At 39.5% G+C, this 23,048-nt stretch overlaps 1 protein-coding gene across 1 annotated transcript; it reads right to left on the bottom strand.

The window, feature by feature from the left end:
• Positions 1-17,006: 17,006 nt before the first annotated feature.
• LOC146683263 (lactose-binding lectin l-2-like) lies at positions 17,007-18,548 on the bottom strand. The gene is made up of 2 exons (XM_085447114.1): positions 17,831-18,548; positions 17,007-17,489 (listed from the first exon to the last, which is right to left on the bottom strand). Exons 1-2 carry the CDS (start codon positions 17,916-17,918, stop codon positions 17,056-17,058), a joined length of 522 nt encoding a protein of 173 aa, XP_085303240.1. The 5' UTR covers positions 17,919-18,548; the 3' UTR covers positions 17,007-17,055.
• Positions 18,549-23,048: the final 4,500 nt, after the last annotated feature.

Genomic DNA, 23,048 nt, shown 5'->3' with positions numbered 1-23,048 from the left:
AAAGAGAACAAAGTCCTTCCACACAGAAGGATCATCTCTTTCATTTTGGCAGGACAAATAAGTAAATAAACTATTAAGACATTAAAACTTGTTTATTAGTAAATGTGTTTGTTTTTTGTTGGCTTGCATATTTTTCATTCTTTTATGTTCATAGTTTGAGCACCCTAGATTATTACGATTTATTTCTTTTCTTTTAAAATTAACTTCTTTGTAACTCAACTGAGGAAAATTTGTTCTCTTTTCTGCTTGCTGTCCTCGGTTTTAGGGCTTCTCCACTACTAATTATTACATTGCCAAACTTAGTTTTTCTTCCTTATCATGTGATCCGGTCATTTATCTTATCCATTTTTTCTCACTGTGCTTTAATTAAATATCAGCATTATTCTGTCATTATGCTTTTCAGTCTCTGTGAAGAATTTCAACATGAGGACCCAAATGCAGACACCGAGCAAGAATGAGCGACAAAACAAGAGGCCTTATTATGGCTGATTTATAAAAACATACAAAACTTAGCAGACAGAAAGCACCAGAATCCAAAGTAGGCGGGTAATACACACACACACACACACACACACACACACACACACACACACACACACACACACACACACACACACACACAGCTGAGAAAACAGGTAAAACTGATCAGTAAGACAGAAGAACATAAAACTAAATAAAGCTAAAATATATGTCTCAGGGGTTCTAAAGGGTGGTTGCTAGTTTCATTTACAAGAGATACTAAACAAATGCTTTCATATAGCGCACATGGGCACACTGGCTGTGACAGTCTCACTTGGTCACGTGGCAATAATAAAAAATAATCCCAGAACTTAAAACTTGTTAAACTCTGGCACTTTCACATGTTAGCGCTTTCTTTGTCTGAGCAATTTTTGCTTTATCATGTCATTAAAACATATTATCAACAAGATGATAATGAAAATGGTACCAGGAAATCAAACTTTGTGAGCGTTTCTGTAAACAAAGATAAAAAAAAAAAAACCTTTCAACTGTTTTTTTATAACAGTGAACACAAAACACAATGAACTGTGGCAGGCCTGTTTGGGGTCATTAAAATCCAAGACTATATTCACAGGTGTAAAATTTATAGACTTTATGTTGGGATTTTCTTCTTCTTTATTTTTCTTTGTCGGAGCAATTGTCCCTTTATCATGTCATTAAAACATCTTATCAACATTATGATAATCAAAATGATACCAGGAAATCAGACTTTGTGAGAAAAAAAACCCCCTCAACTCTATGCTCACTGTTATAAAGAAGAAAATAAAAAAAGAAACAAAAAAAAAGAAATTGTAGCAGGCCTGCTTGGAGTCATTATTCATCATTCAGGTAAGAAGTTATGACCTACAGTAATTCACATTAGCTCAAGGACAGTACATAGAGAGTGTCATGGAATTGAGCAGCTGCAATCAGGTGTAAAGTTTGGTGGAGGGAGGATTATGGTGTGGGGTTGTTTTTTAGGAGCTAAGCTTGGCCCCTTAGTTCCAGTGAAAGGAACTTTTAATGCTTCAGCATACCAAGATATTTTGGACAATTTCATGTTTCCAACTTTGTGTGAACTGTTTGGGAACAGCCTCTTCTTGTTCCAATATGACTTTGTACCGCTGCACAAAGAAAGGCCCATAAAGGCACTGATGAGCAAATTTGTTGAAGAATTTATTTGGCCTGCACAAACTCCTGACCTCAATCAGACAGAATACCTTTGGGATGAATTAGAGCAGAGACTGTAAGTCGGGCTTTTATTATATTAAACCCTTTAGCTTAAGAATGGGATGTCATATGTGTAAGACAAGCAAATATTTTGGGGTATTTAGTGAATGAATCAATCAATAATAGAAGGTCTTCTTAGAGTCACTAAAGACCTCTGTCTATCCAAACCACTGGGAGGTTATTAAAGGACAAAAATGCACTTCTAAATATCCTTTCTCACTGTCAGAAATGCAATTAAAAAACTGTTATATTTTAGGGCAGGAAGGGAAATACACTGTAAATATCCCAAATGATACAACATAAAAGAATCTGAAAATCCCAACATAAATGTTTTTTTTATAACAGTGAGTGTAGACTTTAGAGGAGTTTTTTAATCGTTGTTTACAGAAACACAGAGTTTGATTTCCTGGTATAATTTTTATTATCTTCTTGTTGATAAGATGTTTTAATGACATGATAAAGTGACAATTGCTCAGACAAAGAAAACACTAAAATGTGAAAGTGCCAGAGTTCAGCAAGTTTTAACTTGTGCAATTATATTTTATTGGTTTTATGTTCTTCTGTCTCACTGATCAGTTTTACTTGTTTTCTCAGCTGTGTGTGTGTGTGTGTGTGTGTGTGTGTGTGTGTGTGTGTGTGTGTGTGTGTGTGTGTGTGTGTGTGTAGCAAAATATCTAGTGTTAAATTAACACTGGAGAGTGTCTATATGGGTCCACACCTCTGAGTGTTAAATACAACACTGTTGAGTGTTAAATTAACACTTTTGACAGTGTTATATGTTTAAAAGTAACCTAGTCAGTTTTGAAGATTAACAAAGACTAACACTGAGCAGTGCTGATTTTCTAACACTGGAAAATAACTCAAAATGTTAGAAATATTCCAGTGTTAGAAAATCAGCACTGCTCAGTGTTAGTCTTTGTTAATCTTCAAAACTGACTAGGTTACTTTTAAACATATAACACTGTCAAAAGTGTTAATTTAACACTGGAGATTTTGCTGTGTGTGTGTGTGTGTGTGTGTGTGTGTGTGTGTGTGTGTGTGTGTGTGTGTGTATTACCAGCCTACTTTGGATTCTGGTGCTTTCTGTCTGCTAAGTTTTGTATGTTTTTATAAATCAGCCATAATAAGGCCTCTTGTTTTGTTGCTCATTCTTGCTCGGTGTCTGCATTTGGGTCCTCATGTTGTAATTCTTCACAGAGACTGAAAAGCATAATGACAGAATAATGCTGATATTTAAAGCACAGTGAGAAAAAATGGATAAGATAAATGACCGGATCACATGATAAGGACAAAACTGAGTTTGACAATGTAATAATTAGTAGTGGAGAAGCCCTAAAACCGAGGACAGCAAGCAGAAAAGAGAACAAATTTTCCTCAGTTGAGTTACAAAGAAGTTAATTTTAAAAGAAAAGAAATAAATCGTAATAATCTAGGGTGCTCAAACTATGAACATAAAATAATGAAAAATATGCAAGCCAACAAAAAACAAACACGTTTTAATGTCCTAATAGTTTATTTACTTATTTGTCCTGCCAACATGAAAGAGATGATCCTTTTGTGTGGAGGAAAGTTGTTCTCTTTATGTTAGATTAACTCATCTGTTTTATTTTTCCTTTCGTACCTCTGACCTGTCCTGTTTAATTACTCATGACCTTGATAAGGCTTTTTACCATGCAATAAATATATAACTACATAAAATAAAGAGTCACAAAGACTTATGCTCCTCTTCTTTGGAACTGTGAATGAGGGAAAAGCTTTTGCCGAATGCATTTGACCAGTGGCATTATTTCAAATGTGCAGAGCATTTTCACCTCTGTTTCTGTGACTCTGAGAAAAAAAATCTCTTCAACTTTTTAACAGTTTCATCTAGCCCTGAACTCTGTTTTCCTTTCAGGTGAACGGAAATTTAAACTGCAACGTGGAGCCTGTCCCATGTTCTGGTGGAGCTTCAATGACCGCTGCTACAAATATGTCGCCACCCGCATGGCCTGGGCTGATGCAGAGGTCTACTGTTTGTCACAGGGAGCCAACCTGGTGTCCATCCACAGTACAGAGGAACAGAGTTTTGTGAAAAACCTGATCCAGAACTTATTTGCATTTACCATGTCAGACCTTTTGATAAACAAAATTCTAATGAAAGTGAGAACATGTACACTGTTACATCTTTCAGAAAATGTTTTGAAATTGTGGTGCACAGTTCAGAATAAATGTTTTTCAAAAACCATTGCGTCTTTTTAGTAAATGTTTATTTCCAAAAGAAATTTCTAGAAGTTAAGAACAGTAAAATTCCCGCTTTTTAGAATGAATTAGAAGATAACTCTTACGTAGTTAAACTAAAATACTCTTTGAGAGTTAATTTAGGGCTGAACGATTATGGAAAATAATCTAATTGCGATTTTTTGCCCCAATATTGCGATTGCGATGCGATATGCGATTATTTTTTAAGGTCTTTGTCTTCTGTATTATTAAACAAAGACAAGCAATACATCATATAGTATGGCCAGTACTATATTACATTAATTTTAAACTGTTCTTTCCTGGAAGACAGACCTCTGTTATGATGACATGAGGTGATGCATGAATTGATGACTGACATTTTTATTTAACTTCTTCAATCACAACAGTATATTTGAACATACACAATAGTTTATTTTTAGCTTACAAACATCTGAGCATAAAGTGCTGACAAGGAACCCTGGTGTAAACATTAAAATGAAAGTCAGTACAATGTGCAGATTGCAGAAATATACATAAAAAAAAATCAGTGGCTTTACCACACTCAGTTTTTCGACATCTGTGAACTACTAGACAGTCATTCAATTAAAAAATAATATTAAATAAATAAAACTAATAAATAAAAAATACACACATCTTACTGATCTCTGCAGTCAGTAACATTACACATAAAGTGCAAACATAATAGCAATTGTATAAACACACACACAAACACGCCTTTAAAGTTTAAAGGCGTGAAATTGGACGGTCTAGTTCTGATTAGCATCACCGCTGTCTCGGTGGAGTTTAATAAACTCGGCCGTCTGCTTCTTGCTATCTAAAATATAACCAGACACTGGTGTAAATTCTCGACTGTCTCATACTTCTGTTTAATAAGTTTTCTGTTTGACGTTTAGTCAGCTGTGTGAAAACCAAGGAGGAACCCACCCGGGGGATTAATAAAGTTTTATTTTATCTAATCTAATAACTTTAATCTCAGCCAAACCGATTTACTCACGAACAAACAAAACACTGAAAAAAGCCCAACAATAACATTTTTAGGTTGTCTAAGTGACTTATATATTACGTTTAACCCGAGCAGCGAAACTCCGCGGTGATCTGAAAATGATGTGCCGGGAGTTGTGCCGTTCTCGGCCGCATCAGTAACCCTCGAGCTCCCGGCTAGCTGTCGAGCTGGTGGGTAGCAGACGCCTCTGAAAACGTCGAAGCACTTTTGCAAATATGGGATATCTTGATAAACCGAGCAGATATTTGATGTTTACACAACTACTTTCTCGCCTGAAAATATGTTAAAAGTTTATTTTGTGACCCTGAAAGATTAGTATGAGTGATTTTAAAACTTAGTAGCGGCCGCCATTGCTGGAAACTGGAGTTTGGCTGGGCCGCGCTATGAATTCTGGGATATGGTAGTAATTTGGACAGCCTTCGGCGCGTCGCTGTGACGTAATCGGTCTACAAATGCGGCCTCAGGAGGATGCAGCCCATGAATTTGGACATGTCCAGAGTATAATCGCAGCCTTTGCGGTTAGAAAATTGCACTTGATCATGTCGCGATATTATCGCAAATGCGATATATCGTTCAGCCCTAGTTAATATATAAACTCTTAACACCAAGTGTTAAATTATCAACTCCAGACAGATTTGGTGTTTAACACTGAATCAGAGTTAACGTACCAACTCTCCAAAAAGAGTTAAATTAACACTCTCTGGTGTGGACCCATATAGACACTTTAATAGTGTTGAAATCAAATCCGACACCGACAGTGTTAATTTGGACATGCTGGATTTGCTGTGTACTTTCAGTAGCCATTGTTACAGTTGTGTGTGTGTTAAGGCTTGTAGACTAATTTTCAAATACTGTTAACACATAAGGAAATTGCTATATTTATTATTTACTTGAAACTGAATATCAGATTCCTGATGAAGGCTCTTAGGGTCCTGTTGATCTTGTATAGTTCTAGGCATTCCAGGATCCATGTGCGGGGCAATGAGTCGTGGTCTTTCTTGTAGTAAATCCATGTGGTGCCCATGTTGGTCAGTCTGGCTTCAAAAAACTTCAACATGATCTTGCTCCTCTTTTTATTCGGCCCGTCTCTGGGTGTTCCTCTCGAGTCTCCAGCTGATGACAATGAAGCGAAGCAACAACTTTGTAACTGAAGAAAAGAGTCTAAATAATATAATATAATATAATATAATATAATATAATATAATATAATATAATATAATATAATATAATATAATATAATAATAAATAAATGTCTATGAGATGGCTATGAGTACTTTTTACTCTAGTGCACTGTAAAATCTAATATTGTGTTTAATTAAAAATGTTAAATAGGCTGATAGGCAATTTTTTATCAATTTGTTATTAGAACTAGATTTAAATAAGTTACCAGTACTTTTTATGCAAAAACGCTGATAAACTCAATTTATTTGAGTTTTCTTAACTTAGAAAAACTAAGTAGTTTTGCTTCTCATGGATTATTGATTAAAAGTATTGACATAATCATCACCTCTTGTTTCTGAAACTATGTTCTGGGATAAAACTAAACTTCCCTGAATAAGTGAGGGTTAACGAATTAAATCAGTCAGTATTATTAAGTAGATTAACAATTATCTACTCACAAACATAATAGAATAGAATAGAATTCAACTTTATTGTCATTGCACATGCACAGGTACAGGGCAACGAAATGCAGTTTGCATCCATCCAGAAGTGCTTTAGTGATATAGATATATTACAATATATATTAGCAATAATATAGATATGTGAGTATATTACAGAAATGGGTCTATTATGGTATGTTATAATGTACATGGTATGAAGTATGTTGTGAATATTCTATAACTATAAGTATGTACAGGCTGTAGTGAGTACAAGCTGTGTACAGGCTATGAACAGGATATAAATATGAAAAACTATACAGAATATGAAATAAATAACTTTACAGAATCTGAGATATACAGCTATACAGAAATGGGAACTATGCAAGTTGTAAACAGTTGTAGGATTAAAGATTATCAAATGTACAGAATGATTATTTACACAGAGCTATACAGTAGTGCAGTTAAGATAAGTGAGGGTGTAGATAGTTTCTACAGAGGCTATATAAAGTGCTAGTGGTTGTGAGTGGTGGTTCAGTCCATGTTATTATTGTGTGTTTGAGGGTACAGTTGTCCATTGTGGGTGTGTGTATGTTCAGTCCATGTGTTAACGTGGGTCAGATGTCAGGAGGCAGAGTTCAGGAGTCTGACAGCTGTGGGGAAGAAGCTGTTCCGGTACCTGGTGGTCTTAGTCTCCTGTGGCGCCTCCCAGAGGGCAGGAGGGTGAAGAGTCCATGTGATGGGTGACTGGGGTCTTTGATGATTTTCCCAGCCCTTTTCAGACACCGCTTCCTGTAGATGTCTTTTATGGCAGGAAGTGGTGCTCCGCGATGCGCTGGGCAGTTTTCACGACCCTCTGCAACGCCTTCCGGTCCGAGGCAGAGCAGTTCCCATACCAGACTGTTTTACAGTTGGTCAGGATGCTCTCGATGGTGCAACGATAGAAGTTCACCAGGATGTCTGAGGACAGGTGGTTCTTCCTCAGAGTCCTCAAGAAGAAGAGGCGCTGGTGAGCCTTCTTGACCAGCTTGGAGCAGTTGGTCGTCCAGGTGAGATCCTCGGAGATGTGGATTCCCAGGAACTTGAAGCTGCTCACACGCTCCACAGCCATCCCCTTAATGTGGATGGGTGGATGTGGGTCAGCATTCCTCCTGTAGTCCACGATGAGCTCCTTGGTCTTCTCGGTGTTAAGCAGCAGGTTGTTTCTGTCGCACCACTCAGCCAGACGATCCACCTCCTCCCTGTAGGCGGCCTCATCGTTGTCACTGATGAGGCCAATCACCGTGGTGTCATCTGCAAACTTAATGATGGTGTTGGAACCATCAGCAGGTCTGCAGTCGTGGGTGAAGAGGGAGTAGAGGAAAGGGCTCATCACACAGCCTTGTGGTACACCAGTGTTCATTGTGATGGTAGATGAGCAGCGGTTATCCAGCCGGACATGTTGGGGGCGGTTGGTCAGGAAGTCCAGTAACCATTTGCAGATGAGGGAACTGATGCCCAGGTCTGTCAGTTTCCTGATGAGTTGTGAGGGGTGGATTGTATTGAATGCTGAACTGAAGTCTATAAACAGCATTCTGGCGTAGGTGTTGTTGTTGTCCAGGTGTGAGAGGACAGAGTGCAGTGCGATGGAGACTGCATCCTCTGTGCTCCTGTTCTGGCGGTATGCGAATTGGTGGGGGTCCAGGGTGGGGGGGAGACAGGATTTGAAGTGTGCTAGGACCAGCTGCTCTAAGCACTTAGTGATGATGGGGGTGAGTGCTACTGGGCGGTAATTACTGAGGCAAGATGGGTTGGAGTTTTTGGGTATCGGGACGATGGAGGTGGATTTGAAGCAGGCCGGTACCACAGCGTGGGCCAAGGACAGATTGAATATGTCTGTGAGCACTCCTGCAAGCTCCCCAGAACACGCTCTGAGAACACGCCCGGGGATGCCATCAGGGCCTGCAGCCTTGTGGACATTGATCCTGCTCAGCACCGCTCCTACATCGGTGGGGGAGAGAGGCAGAGGTTGGTGGTCTGGCGTCACGTCTGCTTTGGTTGTGGGGTTCCCTCGCTCAAAACGAGCATAAAAGTTGTTGAGCTCGTTGAGGAAGGAGACATCAGAGGATGCGGGGGAGGGTTTGGTGGTCCTGTAGTCTGTAATGGTCTGGAGTCCTTGCCACATGCGTCGGGGGTTGGAGTTGGAGAAGTGTTCTTCTACCTTCTTTTTGTAATGGTGTTTGGCTTTTTTGATGCCCTTCTTTAGATTAGCCCTGGCTGTACTGTAGGCGTGTGCATCTCCTGACCTAAAGGCAGTGTTGCGGGCCTTCAGGAGGAGACGAACATCCCGGTTCATCCAAGGCTTCTGGTTGGGGTACATGGTGATCCGTTTCTGGGTGGTGACACTGTCTGTGGTTTCGGAGATGTAATCCAGTACAGATGAGGCGTACTGGTCCAGGTCTGTGTGGGTGAACATATTCCAGTCTGTGTTTTTAAATCTGTCCTGGAGCACTGCGTCTGTCCCCTCTGGCCACACTTTAATTGTCCTCACAGCAGGTTTCACACGTTGGATGAGTGGTGAATACCTAGGTGTGAGGAACAGGGAGAGATGGTCCGATTGTCCAATGTGGGGGAGGGGTGTGGCTTTGTAGGCTCCAGCCAGGTTGGAATACACATGGTCTAAAGTCTTGTCTCCTCTGGTGTGGCAGGAGACATGTTGGTGGAATCTGGGGAGGACTGTCTTTAAGTTGGTGTGGTTGAAGTCGCCAGCAACAATAAAAGCAGCCTCGGGGTGTTTATTCTGGTGTTTGTTAATGGCTGCAGAAAGTTCTTTCATGGCCAACCGAGCATTAACGTCGGGGGGTATATACACGGCAGTGAGTATGATCGAAGTGAGTTCTCTGGGGAGATAATAAGGTCTGCATTTGACCATTAAAAACTCCGCATTAGGTGAGCAGTGACTCTCAGTAGTAGTGGAGTTCATGCACCAAGCATTGTTCATATAAATGCACAAACCTCCACCTCTGGTCTTGCCGGAGTCATCTGCTAGCCTGTCGGCTCGGTGTGTGTGGCGTCCTGCTAACTCGATAGCATAGCAGCTGTTGTTCAACCATGTTTCGGTGAAAAACATGACATTTGAGTCCATAATCCATCTGTTGTTAGTGATGGAGAGCCGTATCTCATCCATTTTGTTTGCCAGAGAACGGACATTGGCGAGAAAAATACTGGGTAAAGGCAGCCGGTGTGGTGTTAGCTTTAGCTTAGCCCGTAGCCCTCCGCGCCTACCTCGCCTTTGTTTACGATCTCGGCGCCGTCTGCGTGCACTTCCGCCCGGCCGGGGAGAGTGGGCAGCCTCCGGTGTTCTGGAGATCTCTGGGATGAGTCGGAGATCGGCGATAAAACTGTTGGAGTTGTGAGTCCAGATGTCCAGAAGGTCTTGTCTGCTGTAGGTCAGCAACGCACAGCAATTCTGGACGAATAATCCGGTTAAAAGTAGATAAAAAAAAAACGCTAAATAGCAGATTCTGGAGAGACACTGAGCCTCACGTTGTTCACGCGCCGCCATCTTGGAAGTTAGAATGATTCAGTTTCTATCAGTAATTAGTTATGTAATGTACTGAGAAGTATTGGGTAGACTTCACCTTATTTATTTTAGTATTTTATAGCCTTTAATATAAGGGACTATTTACTAAAACTATGTAATAAAATTTGCCTAAACAAAATCAATGCAAATTGTTACAAATTTACTGGTTAGATCTATCGATTGTTTTTTACAGTGTATTCTTTACTTTAATTGAACATAAATGAACATTCAGATTAAAAGAAAGCTTTAAATATCCTAGACTATACGCTTTTGATGTAGAAATTTTAATTTACTGTTTAACATTTAGCTAATTATTGATTTAAATACAAGCTAAAATGCTGCTACAGACAAGTCACCAGTTAGCAAACTAACTGTTCGGCATACAGATATATCCATTCTGGGGGCTGTTGAGAAAACAACAAAACCCCTTTGAACTCACCCATACACCAATATTTCCACAAAAATCTCACATAACTAACAATAGGACTTTTCCTTGTTCTTTTGACATTTGTTAAATTTCAACATGTTCCAGAAAGCTGTGTTTGTTTTACTGCGTAAATATGTTGTATTGCATCACAGCAGTGAACAAAGTGCAGTTTACTATTTGATGGGGTGGGGGAGGCTTGGAATCAAAGACTAAACTATGCAGCTTTAAGTTGTGGAAATAGCGGACAGCATTTCACCATAAAGGCACTGTTCTCAGTCTCTCCTCAGCACAGCAATGTTAAGCAAATATGCAAGTAAAATAAATTTATTTATTGTTTTTCAAGATACAAATCACAAAGTGCTTCACCTGATATAAAATCAACACAACATAAGCCCAGGAGTTAGATGACATCAGAATGAAATGTCTTAATGGGTCAAGGAAGATTTACAATATTGAACAATATCTAACATATTACGCAATGTAAATCGTGCATCTGATATTCAAAAGGGTGTTGCAAGTCAAGACACGACAACAATATCATCAAACAGACTCAGTATTCGTGGGTGTTAAATATTAGCACTTCAATCTTCAAATGACCTTTCCTCCAAGTCTATCGAATCTAAATTTTTTCTGTGCTTCACAGAGGAAAGTCAAAGGTATTTTTCCAGTTACCTATAAAAATTGAAATTTCTTACATTCCTAATAATAAGAACTTTGAGAGGAGGCAGCGCGAGGGCCGAGGTGGCTTTCAGCTGGAGCAGAGAGGAGAGAGCTGCACACACCTGCTCTAATGGAAGGAGCCACACATGTAAACAAAAATGACATCTGATCATGGATCATGATATCATAACAACATGAATCTTTACTGTGCAGTCTTAATGTGCTTTAACCAGTTTATATATAGTATATAGTTCATAGTTAGTAAGTTATATCAGACATCTTTTCTTCTAAATTCCTAACGACAAACAGTGCGAGTTGCACATAAAAAGGAAATTGTTTTTGAACACTCAAGCTCATTCCACGTGCACAGTTCTCCTTTCCTTCAGCGTTGTTTGGCTCTCCTTAACCCCAAAATTCAAAGCTGATTTGAGACCCACATCAGACCACATCCATCTGCCTTCTTTGTGAATGTCCTAAGCTTTGGAATAATCTTCCTCTTCACATTAGGCAATCGACATCAGTGCTGGTTTTTAAATCCAGATTGAAAACGCATTTTTATTCACTGGCTTTTGACTCAGTGGTTGACTGACTTGTATTTTATTGTTTTCGCTATGTTTATTATTTTATCGTATTTATTATTCTTATGGTATCTATTATGTTTCTATTGTTCAGCACTTTGGTCAGCCTTGTGTGTTTCTAAAGTGCTATATAAATAAACAATGATGATGATGATGATGTCACTGAGTCCGATCCTGGTGAAGACATTTTAACCACTTTCAGGTCTTACTCAAGGTTTTGATAAAATTATGCCTCTCCAAGACTGTGGGTTGACACAAGGTTGGTTCCCTCTGACACACGGTGTGGCTCTGCATCAGCCCAGGTCATAGCTATGGCATTGTGCATATAGCAGCGGTCGCTGTAGCTGTACCAGGAGCTGGTTTCTTTGGTAATTTATTTGATTGTATTTTATTTTAAAAAGGCTTTTTCAGCAAAACAATTACACAAAAAAAGTTCAGTATAGATGTTGGGTGTTTTTTACTCCTGCTTCAATATTGTGGCAGGGTGTGGTCTGTGGTGGCGCTGCAGGGATGATGGAAGCACCTGCACGGCATCTGCAATCACACTTCGCCGGCTTAAAATCTGTGCTCTGTCTGCTGTTGTTGTTGATGATGATGTGAGTGGCTGGCAGCTGCAGAGCTGCAGCCACGTGTGGAAGAAAAGCAGTTAATAAAGGTGATGCTGAAAAGCATGTTCATGCAAACTTCGTCTGGTCTGCTGTAGGTCATTTAAAAATATATTAACGTTAGTTGTGAGCAGTGTTGGGTTACTTTTAAAATGTATTCCACTACAGATTACAGAATACATGCCCCAAAATGTAGTTTGTAACGTATTTTGTCACGTTACTCAACGAGAGTAACGTATTCTGAATACTTTGGATGCTTTTTACAACTACATGAATGTACTATTGCTGTGTGATTTATTACTATTACTAAAGGCTACTCGCCATACCAACACCAACTAGATTTTTAAATCTTAATATAAAATGAGTAACAGTAGGGTGGACATTAGGTAAGGCTGCACTTTTTGCAGCGATCTTGTAAAAAAAACTATTCTGCACGTATATAAAACATGTCTGCGGCACTGAACCGTAGTAAAGGGACCTCTGGCTAATAGTCAGGTTCTGTGTCGCGCTCGTAGCTGACAGTGTTGGGTAAGTTACTTTAAATTAGTAACTTAGTTACATTACTAGTTACTTCTATCAAAAGTAACTCAGTTACTTCAAGTTACTCATTACTTTCAGAGTAACTAGTTACTAGGGAAAGTAACTTTGGTTTTACTCAGAATTCTCTTGTTAATGTGTTGCTTCCGTAACTGGATACCCAGCAAGTTTGCCAGTCTTCTAGCTTGCTTACTTGCCACAAGTGCACTGTGCCACCTACCAATAGAAAGGAAAAAATAATGTGCACATTTCCACAAGACAAATCCCACGCCTGGACCGTCGTTGACCGCCACATGATTCTAGCCTGCTTTTTACATCCAACACAAAAACTGCAGTCGTGGTGCTTTCGATTGTACTCAGAACTCGGAAATTCTGCCTTCCGAATAGGAAGATGTAGGTAACACCAGACTGCAGATGAGCTGCTTACAGGGCTGGACTGGGACAAAAAAAAAAAAAATCGTCCCGGGCATTTTGACTAGAAACTGGCCCACCATTATAGGAAAAATCATAAAGCCTTTGAATGAAAATAAACACTGTTGTGTCAGTGATGTACACGGTTTTGATGGTATATATGCATCAATCTATCAATCGTTTGTTGTAAGACTCAGATAATTATTGTTTTAAAAGCGAGACATTTTAAATGAGAATAAGAAAGAAAAGTATTTCTTTGTGCCCCCCTTTCCCTGTTAATGTCCTACCTGGCCCCCTGGCAACACTTTGCTAGACCCGCCCCTGCACAGTTACCAGCTGTCAGCTAAGTAAAAAAAAGGATCCTGGGGTTATTTGTCTCTCAGAAACAGTTCATAACTTCCCTTCAACTCGTTCATGTCACCTAAAAGGTAAACCTGTTTCTCCATCACCTGTTCAGCTCTGATGATTCAGTAAGGACATCTCCTGGTTTCATCTTCATGTTTCCCTCTCACCAGATAACCAAACCATATCATGACCAGCAGCTTTACAGCTGTGGCTCCAGCAAACATCAGCTGATAGTAGAAAGTAATATTAAATAAATTCTAACAACAGCTGATTAAGCTTAAACGTGCTGCTGTTGTTTAGCGCGACATCCGCTGGTTTCCTCTTTCTGGCGCAAAGTGAACGATAAACAAACAAGAGAGCCGATCAGCTGATCATTGATCAGTTTCATGATTGAAGTAGAAACAGGAGAGGGAGGGGGAGAGAATGAGAGAAGAAGAGGCAGCTGTGCAGCGTAAACACAGAATAACTCCAGCGTTGTGTCTTTTTCATTGTAGCTGAAGTCCGGGACAAAATGTTCCTTTTCACCTCAATACGAAACCCGTAATATTTTCTCTGAATACGAGACGATTCTGTTTTTTACGGGACGGTTGGAAACTCTAATAATTAACCTATGAACAATATAAAGTTCAACATCAGTAACATAGCACCCACCCAGCTGTATAGAAACCCCGTCATGCTAGCTAGTACTCAGTACGAAAAAGTCAGCATAACGAAAATAAACTCCACCTAAACTTGGTTTATATGTGACTCAGATACACTGCAGGTCATAACTTCTTACCTGAAGTTCAGTTCACCTGATACTCAGACCGGCGGCTGCTTCGGGTCTCTCCTCTTGCCTCCCTTTTCCATCCTCCACCTGCTGGCTTCCACCACTTGCTAATGTTATTGAATCTGTGGAAGCTCCGCGATAGCCACCACACGAAGTAACGAATAACGAGCCTATCTAAATCCCAGTAACGAGTAACGCGTTCCTGGTTTTGGCATAATAACTAGTTACCGTGCTCGTTACCACAATAATAACGTAGTTACTGTAACGCGTTACTTAATAACGCGTTAGTCCCAACTAGAGATGGACCGATCCGATATTACGTATCGGTATCGGTCCGATACTGACCTAAATTACTGGATCGGATATCGGAGAAAAATAAAAAATGTAATCCGATCCATTAAATATCACGAAAGCATCTCACAAAACTTGCAACACACCATAACTCACCTCAGAACGTTAGCACGTCGGAGCAGTATGCATCACGTGATAGAGCGGCTGTGGCATGCGGGACCTGTCGGTGGTCTGGATAGCATGTGGAGCTTCACTAGCAACCCAGCATTTCATCTCCGACAAAGTTATCCCGAGAGAAGTAAAGCAAGTGTGTAAGTCCATCTCTGAATGTTTGTAAAGCATTCCTGCGTTAAGCTTAACAAGCGACTGCCTCTTCTTGCTGCTACTTCAATCATGAAACTGCTTAAACGATCAGCTGATCGGCTTTTCTGTCGCGAGTCCGTGTCTCTAGTTTGCTTTTGGCCCACGTTGCACCAGAAAGAGGAAACCAGCGGCTAAACAACAGCAGCACGTTTAAGCTTGATCAGCTGTTGTTAGAATTTATTTATTATTACTTTCTACTCGAGGATCTTTTTCTACATAGCTGACGCTGGTAACTGTGCAGGGGCGGATCTAGCAAAGTTTAGCCAGGGGGGCCGATAAGGCATGAACGGGGAAAATGGGGCACAAAGACACACTTTTCTTTCTTATTCTCATTTAAAATGTCTAGCTTTTAATAAATAATTATCTGACACCCAAAGTTTTAATTTGATGCAAAATGTATAGAAGTCCATTACTGTATATAGTAACTATTAAGTCTAATATATATACCCTAGTAAGCTATAGTACTTTTTCCTTTGGGAAGGTACCATCTGTGCAGTCTGCAATTTTGTTGAAGAAAGATGTTGAATCTATTTAATATTTCTTGAAAAATAATTGATTTCTGTGCATTTTTTTTTCACACTGCATCAAATTAAGGTTGATTACGTCGATTAAGCATCATGAGGTGGAGCGTGAGGGGTGGTTCCCTATTTTTTATTTATTTATTTTTGTTGTTGCTGGGAGTTGGAACCCTATTAGTTAGGTTGCTTAATATTTATGCTAAGTACTCTTTAAAATACCAGAATAGGGAGGATGGTGTAGGTTTAAGTTTATTAGATTGATCAGTATTGCTGTACTATGAAATATTTTTTTTTGCATACAGGTATAACAGAATAGCTTTAGTGTAGTTGTTGTTTTAAACTTGAGTATGAACTTATACAAAATGCAGCAAAATATTTAAAAAACAGTTTTGTTGATTAAAAAACACTATATCGGATTCATATCGGTATCGGCAGATATCCAAATTTATGATATCGGTATCGGTATCGGACATAAAAAAGTGGTATCGTGCCATCTCTAGTCCCAACACTGGTAGCTGAAAACTAGCTTTACTTTGTTGTCTGGGTCAACTTTTCTAGCGAGAGACAGAGAGAGCCGTTGAAAGGCTGCTCCAACAGAACTTATTGTTTGGGAGAAAAACACGAACACAGTGTACAGTCTTAATAGCTTACTTACAACTGGGCTCATCAGGCACTGTTTTTGGCTGCAGTGGTTATTATTATATTTACATGCTTCCAGCTCCCGTTTCTGGTCGGTGACAACTCATACTTTTCAACTCTCCTTTTTCTCCCTCCTGGCGCTCACAGACACATAACAGGTATGGCAGTCCATTCTCCCTGCAGCACGAACTACACTGCCCGTGAGGCTACATTCTTTAGGGCGATGCCTGTAACACTCTGCCTGTTGCCTTCTTATTAAATAATTTTTTGAATAATTTTTTAAAACACTTCTTCGCGTCATTATATGGGCTGCAAATAGGGGTGACGTGGACCGTTAGATTGAGACACAGGTATTACTACCTCTTAATGTGTGTTTTGTCTGGTTTTACACCAGCGTGGAATTACCAAAAATAGAGAGGGCATAGCCTAACATATGAAACAGGAAAAGACCGCTATGTAATCCATTTATTTCAACAAAGTAAAGTACCAACCCATATAAACGGTAACTGTAGCGGAATACAGTTACTCATATTTTGTATTTTAAATGTGTAACGGCGGTACATGTATTCCGTTAGTCCCCAACACTGGCTGTGAGATTAAAACAATGAGTAAATATTCCCTGTGATCCACCATCAGAGCTACCAGTGGATGATTCTGTATTCATGAAAATCAAGGTGAGTGAAATTTAATGACTTTTGCACAGACACACAAAAGACAGATTACAGTGTGCATTCACATCTTTATTGTAGCACTGTACTAGCAGGAACAGAAGGTTCAGTGCTTCTAAGGACAGGTAATGCGTGTTGCACAAACATAAGGTAAATTGGTAGCACACGTGTAGTCATTCCATTTCTTATCTGATACTACATTGGTGTGAACACAGTGTTCATTTCCTCTCTCATTATCTGGTTGTGCTGGACTCCAGTAGACAAAACGCAGTGGACAACCATCGGACCACATCCAGGTGCCTTCTTTATGCTTGTCACTGAGTCCAATCCAGGTGAGTCCCTCTGCGTGGTCAAAGTTCTGGATCAGGTTTTTCACAAAACTCTGTTCCTCTGTATTGCGGATGGACACCAGGTTGGCTCCCTGTGACAAACAGTAGACCTCTGCATCAGCCCAGGTCATGCGGGTGGCGACATATTTGTAGCAGCGGTTGTTGAAGCTCCACCAGAACATGGGACAGGCTCCACGTTGCAGTTTAAATTTCCGTTCACCTGAAAGGAAAACAGAATTCAGGGCTGGATGAAACTGTTAAAAAGTTGAGAAAAAGAGATTTTTTTCTCAGAGTCACAGAAACAGAGGTGAAAATGCTCTGCTGGTATTGAAACAAGTAACTGCTTTAATTTAAGCGCTGCAGAGAATCATGGCTGCACAGTTGAAATAATGCCACTGGTCAAATGCATTCAGCAAAAGCTTTTCCCTCATTCACAGTTCCAAAGAAGAGGAGCATAAGGTAACAAATATCCACATAAAATGATCTTTTGCTAACATAATAACCACAAATAAAGGTAAAAGTAAATAAGGGAAAATAAGAGCTAGAAAATGAGACGGTTACCAGGTTGTTGCTTCACTTCATTGTCATCAGAGGGAGACTCAGAAGGAGCACCCAGAGCCAGACCAAACAAGAAGAGGAGCAAGATCATGTTGAAGCTTTAAGTCTCACAGTATGATGAGGAGCTGCTGCAGCTTCTTTGTACAGGATGGTTTCTTTTATAGCTGCCTGAGTGGGTGTTTTTACTGCTGGTGTGATATCATTGGTCAAATAGACCAAAACTCTCCACCATAAACAATAACATTAAATATAAGCCTGAAAAAATCAAATTCCAAAGAAATTCATGATTGTTTAACTGTTGAACAGTCATTTCCTCTTGGCACATTCAGGAGAATGTGACTCTTTATTTTATGTAGTTATATATTTATTGCATGGTAAAAAGCCTTATCAAGGTCATGAACAATTAAACAGGACAGGTGAGAGCTACGAAAGGAAACAGTAAAGTAAAACAGATGAGTTAATCTAACATAAAGAGAACAAAGTCCTTCCACACAGAAGGATCATCTCTTTCATTTTGGCAGGACAATTTAAAGTAAATAAGAAAATAACAAACTATTAAGACATATTTATTAATAAATGTGTTGTTTTCTCACTTTGGTTTTAATGTCAGCACTATTATGTCATTATGCTTTTTAGTTTCTATGAAGAATTACAACATGAGGACCCAAATGCAGACACTGACAACGGTGAGGGCAACACACACACACACACACACACACACACACACTTTCATATCTCAGTCAGGCCATTATAATACATGCTAAAGTTACTAGAACTTTCATGATACAATAAAAGCAGTCTATCATAAACTAAAAAACAAAACATAAAAATAGACTAAGAACAAAGTCCTGGTATTTACAGATATCCACCTCGACTTATCTGATGAAATTATCTTATTTCATCAGATAAGGATGAATAGTATTTGGACCTGCACACATAACTCCACAGAAAGCAAAAGCAAAAGATGTCATTCTAGCTGGCAAAAGCCATGAGATTTATTAGCTACAAGTCTTAAATAGTTGTCAAATACCACATTAAGGAACTTACAGAATTCTGAGATTTTATCTAAACATTTGCACAAGCTTTCACACATGCCACAGTTTATTTTTTTAAACTCATTAAGTTCACAGCAAATTGAACTGTGAAGTTTTTTGGGTTTTTTTACATTTTTATTGTTGTATGCTTATTACCATAGTACTGTAGTATCACCCCAAGAGAGCATGTTGCAGTCAGGCTGCTGGTTTACTTGTGGTTTCTAGGATGTATAAAATAGAAAGGGAGGCAGGCCCCTCTTCTGTGAAACCAGCTTCCGGTTTGGATTTGGGAGACAGACACCCACTCTACTTTTAAAATTAGGCTTAAATTTTCATTTTTGATAAAGTTTATAGTTAGCGCTGGATCAGGTAACCCTGAATCCATCTTTTGATAGTTTGCAATAGATCTTGGCTGCTGACAGTATAGGCATCAATAATACTACATCATTACAAATCCTTCAATATGTCCTCTTTTGAATTATGAGATTTGCAGTTTTTGTTTCGTGCCATAATCCATTGTCTAACCTGCTTCTCCCTGTGCTCAGGTTTTGCTTGGAGGACCTGTGGATATGGAGTGGTGAGCAGCCTTTATTTCACATGAACGTTTGGTAATTATTTGGAATCTGTGGAAACCCTGAAGGGAGACCGGGACTGTTACCACTTTGTGGCTGAGTTGCTGTCATTCCCAATCACGTCCACTTTTTTATAATACCACTAATAGCTGACTGTGGAACATTTGGCAGCAAGATAACTTGATGACTGGACTTGTTGCACGGGTTGCATCCTGTTACGGTATCACACTGGAATTCACTGAGCTTCTGAGAGTGAGATATTTTTTTCCACAAATGTTTGTAGAAGCAGTCTGCATGCCGAGGTGCTTGATTTTATACACCTGTGGCCATGGAAGTGATTGGAACACCTGAATTCAATGATTTGGATGGGTGAGTAAATGCTTGTGACAATACAGTACATGTGTGTTTACTTTTATATCATTTTGCCAAGAATGACTTTTATAATAAAACTATTCTATCCTGAACTAACAACAGAGTCCAGATATTTACAGCAGATAATGAACAGTATTTGGTGACCTGCAAGTGACCCCGCTTATATAATCAAACATACAGAAAGTGAAAGCACAGGATGTAAATGCCACATTAAGGAACTTTAACAAAACTTTAAGTAGTTTAGTAGTTTTAAGTAGTATAGTTATAAAAGGTAAAAACTTGACTCTTGTTTTGTAAGAAAGGTGTAATATTAAGGCTAATAATTTTGTCTGTCTGGTGTCTGGTCTTGTGCATCATTCTATGATTGCATATTCACGACTTTTTTTCTTGTGCACCAGACCCGACGTCTGGAGCAGGACAAAAACACAGGACTCAGGCAGGCGGCGTGCAAAGGTATCTGTTTCCCCTGCGTCTGGAGCTCGCTCCTTGTTGCTGGACAAGGTGAGGGGATCCAGTTGACTCCGCCTCCATTCCAACCAAGATAAGTGATAAGTGTTGTTGCCTGATAACAGAATAATCACGTCTGTGTAAACTCGATTCATTTAAACTCAGTATACCACGTTCTCAAACCACGTTTTTCCATGATTTGAACACTGGGGAACAAATTGTGGCAGATTCAGCCTAAACGCATGGACACAAATTCTGTCGGGGATAACTGCCATGGCATGACAGCTGTACTATTCACTGTGGTTGCTGCTTACCCTCTCCTGGGTCGCCTGAGTGTTTGCCAGAATCGCTTCAAGGCAGTCCGAAAGTCTTCTTCCATGGCCTCAAAAAACTCCTCCCAAATCCACTTGGAGTTGACCTGGATTGTTCTGTATCTGAAAACAAACCTAACCAGGGGGGAAGTACAAGTTTACAAATTCATCAACCAATTGAGACCAGAGTAAACAGGTGTGAAAACGACCTAAGAAATTAATCGCCAGAAACATTCCTACTGCTAATATAGTAAAATACATACCTGGATAGAAAAATACACAACATCTTTGGAAATACTACAGCAGTACTGTCTGTTGAACGTCAGACATCTTGCTTTTAGAGTTTGCATTCACTTAATCCACAGAGGTTCTGCATAACTTGTGCTCCATTCTGGGGGCTGTTGGTGTTTCAAAGCAGAGACAAAAACAAAACCATTTGATGGGGGCGGGGAGGCTTGGAATCAAAGACTAAACTATGCTGCTTTAAGTTGTGGAAATAGCAGACAGCATTTCACCATGAAGGCACCGTTCTCAGTCTCTCCTCAGCACAGCAATGTTAAGCAAATATGCAAGTAAAGTAAATTTATGTTGTCTTTCAAGATACAAATCACAAGGATATAAAATCAACAAAACATAAGCCCAGGAGTTAGATAACATCAGAATGTCAGGATGTTTAATATGAAATGTCTTAATGGGTTCAGGAGGACTCACAATATTGAACAATATTTAACATGCAATGTAAATCACAATATAAATGTAAATAAATGTAATGCAAATTGTGCATCTGATATTTATTCCTAACAATAAGAACAGTGAGAGGAGGCAGCGAGTGGGCCGAGGTGGCTTTCAGCTGGAGCAGAGAGGAGAGCTGCACACACCTGCACATGATCTAATGGAAGGAGCCACACGTGTAAACAAAAATAAACAAATAAACAAAAGTAAACATCTGATCATGACATCATAACAACATGAATCTTTACTGTGCAGTCTTAAAGTGTTTTAACCAGTTTATACAGTCATAATTAGTAAGTTGTATCAGACATATCTTTTCTTTTAAATTCCTAACGACCAGTAGTGCGAGTTGCACATACAAAAGAAAGGGGTTTTTTGGACACTCAAGGTCATTCCATATAACATCTGGGCCAAAGTTTATGTGTGCACAGGTCTCCTTTCCTTGACCCCATAATTCAAAGCTGACTTGAGATCCATCAGACCACATCCATCTGCCTTCTTTGTGAATGTCACCAAGTCCGATCCAAGTGAAGACATTTTCACCACTTAAGGTCTTACACAAGGTTTGGATAAAATTATGTTCCTTCAGACTGGATGGACACAAGGTTGGTTCCCTCTGACACACAGTGCAGCTCTGCATCAGCCCAGGTCATAGTTACAGCATTGTGCATGTAGCAGCTGTAGCTGTACCAGGGGTTGGGGACAGTTACCACACAATAAATGTACTTCTTGTTCATCTGAAGTCGATAGAGCACCCAGAACCAGCAAGAAGACAAGGTCATCGTGTTAGGGCTTTAATCCGTCACTTTTGATAAAGTGTGTTGCTGGAATTTAAAAGGTGGATGTCACCAAGAATCCTATAGAGAAATGTGACTGGATGCTTTCTTTTATGGACCCCAGAGAGGGTGAGTGCAAAGTTAGTCAAATATCACTGGCCAAAAGCACTTTCTCCAAATAAAAAACTAAACTTCATTTGGGCGTAACTGCACAGGATTTGAATATAAGACAGAAAAGACCTTCCCTTCTCCACTGTCAGTCAGATTTTGACATAATCAAACATACTTCAGAGATTACACTGAACCGAGTCTAATACGACTGTCGTCGCATCAGCCACCACATTCACTCGTCAACATCTACATAGTATCCGAACATCGGCCAACAAAAAGACAAACACCTGGAGATATGTCACATAAAACCTATAATTTATTCCTTTTCAGTAAAATCTTCACATAGTAAAACGCAGCTTTAGAAAAGACGTGACTTCAGCCGTCTGAAGGTCGAGGGGAGACAAAGGGAGACGTATTGCTTTGTGGTTGACTTTCTTTTTTTTTCCCCATTTACAACAGATAAATAACATACCAAACATAGGCATATATTTACACATCAACAATATTACAATAGTACAAAGCCTTCAACATGTCCTCTCTTGTATTGTGAACATTGTGGTTTTGTTTTGTTTTTTTCGTCATGCAAACAGGTTTTAAACAACACTGTTCTAAAAAAAAAAGTAACTTTAGACACTCATAACAGTGGCCGAGTAACACTACATAGAGTCTCTGTTGGTCTCCTCCCTATTACAGTTTTTACTGCTAACAAAAAAAAGCAACAACAACAAAAGAAATCTGATCTCTGATCTGGTCCTCTGCTGCCCTCATGTGGCCACAGAACGTGACAGCAAGTCCTTTTACTTTCCCTCTTTTGCAGTTTCAAACCACAAACATCTTCTTCTGCACTGTTAAAGTTCCTGACAGAG

This window comes from Copadichromis virginalis, linkage group LG22, assembly GCF_057382275.1.
Source record: "Copadichromis virginalis isolate Kocher_CV1m ecotype Utaka linkage group LG22, C_Virginalis_male_GT1.1, whole genome shotgun sequence".
Classification (NCBI taxonomy): domain Eukaryota; kingdom Metazoa; phylum Chordata; class Actinopteri; order Cichliformes; family Cichlidae; genus Copadichromis; species Copadichromis virginalis.
Note: the sequence above shows the minus strand (reverse complement) of the source record. Positions and strands in the feature narration are given on the sequence as shown.

Excerpts from the sequence above, each read along its gene's own strand:
- LOC146683263 (XM_085447114.1), bottom strand. The coding sequence starts at position 17,918 with ATGATCTTGCTCCTCTTCTTGTTTGGTCTGGCTCTGGGTGCTCCTTCT. Across the intron at positions 17,490-17,830 it reads TGAAGTGAAGCAACAACCTG|GTGAACGGAAATTTAAACTG; the intron begins GTAACCGTCTCA and ends TTTTCCTTTCAG.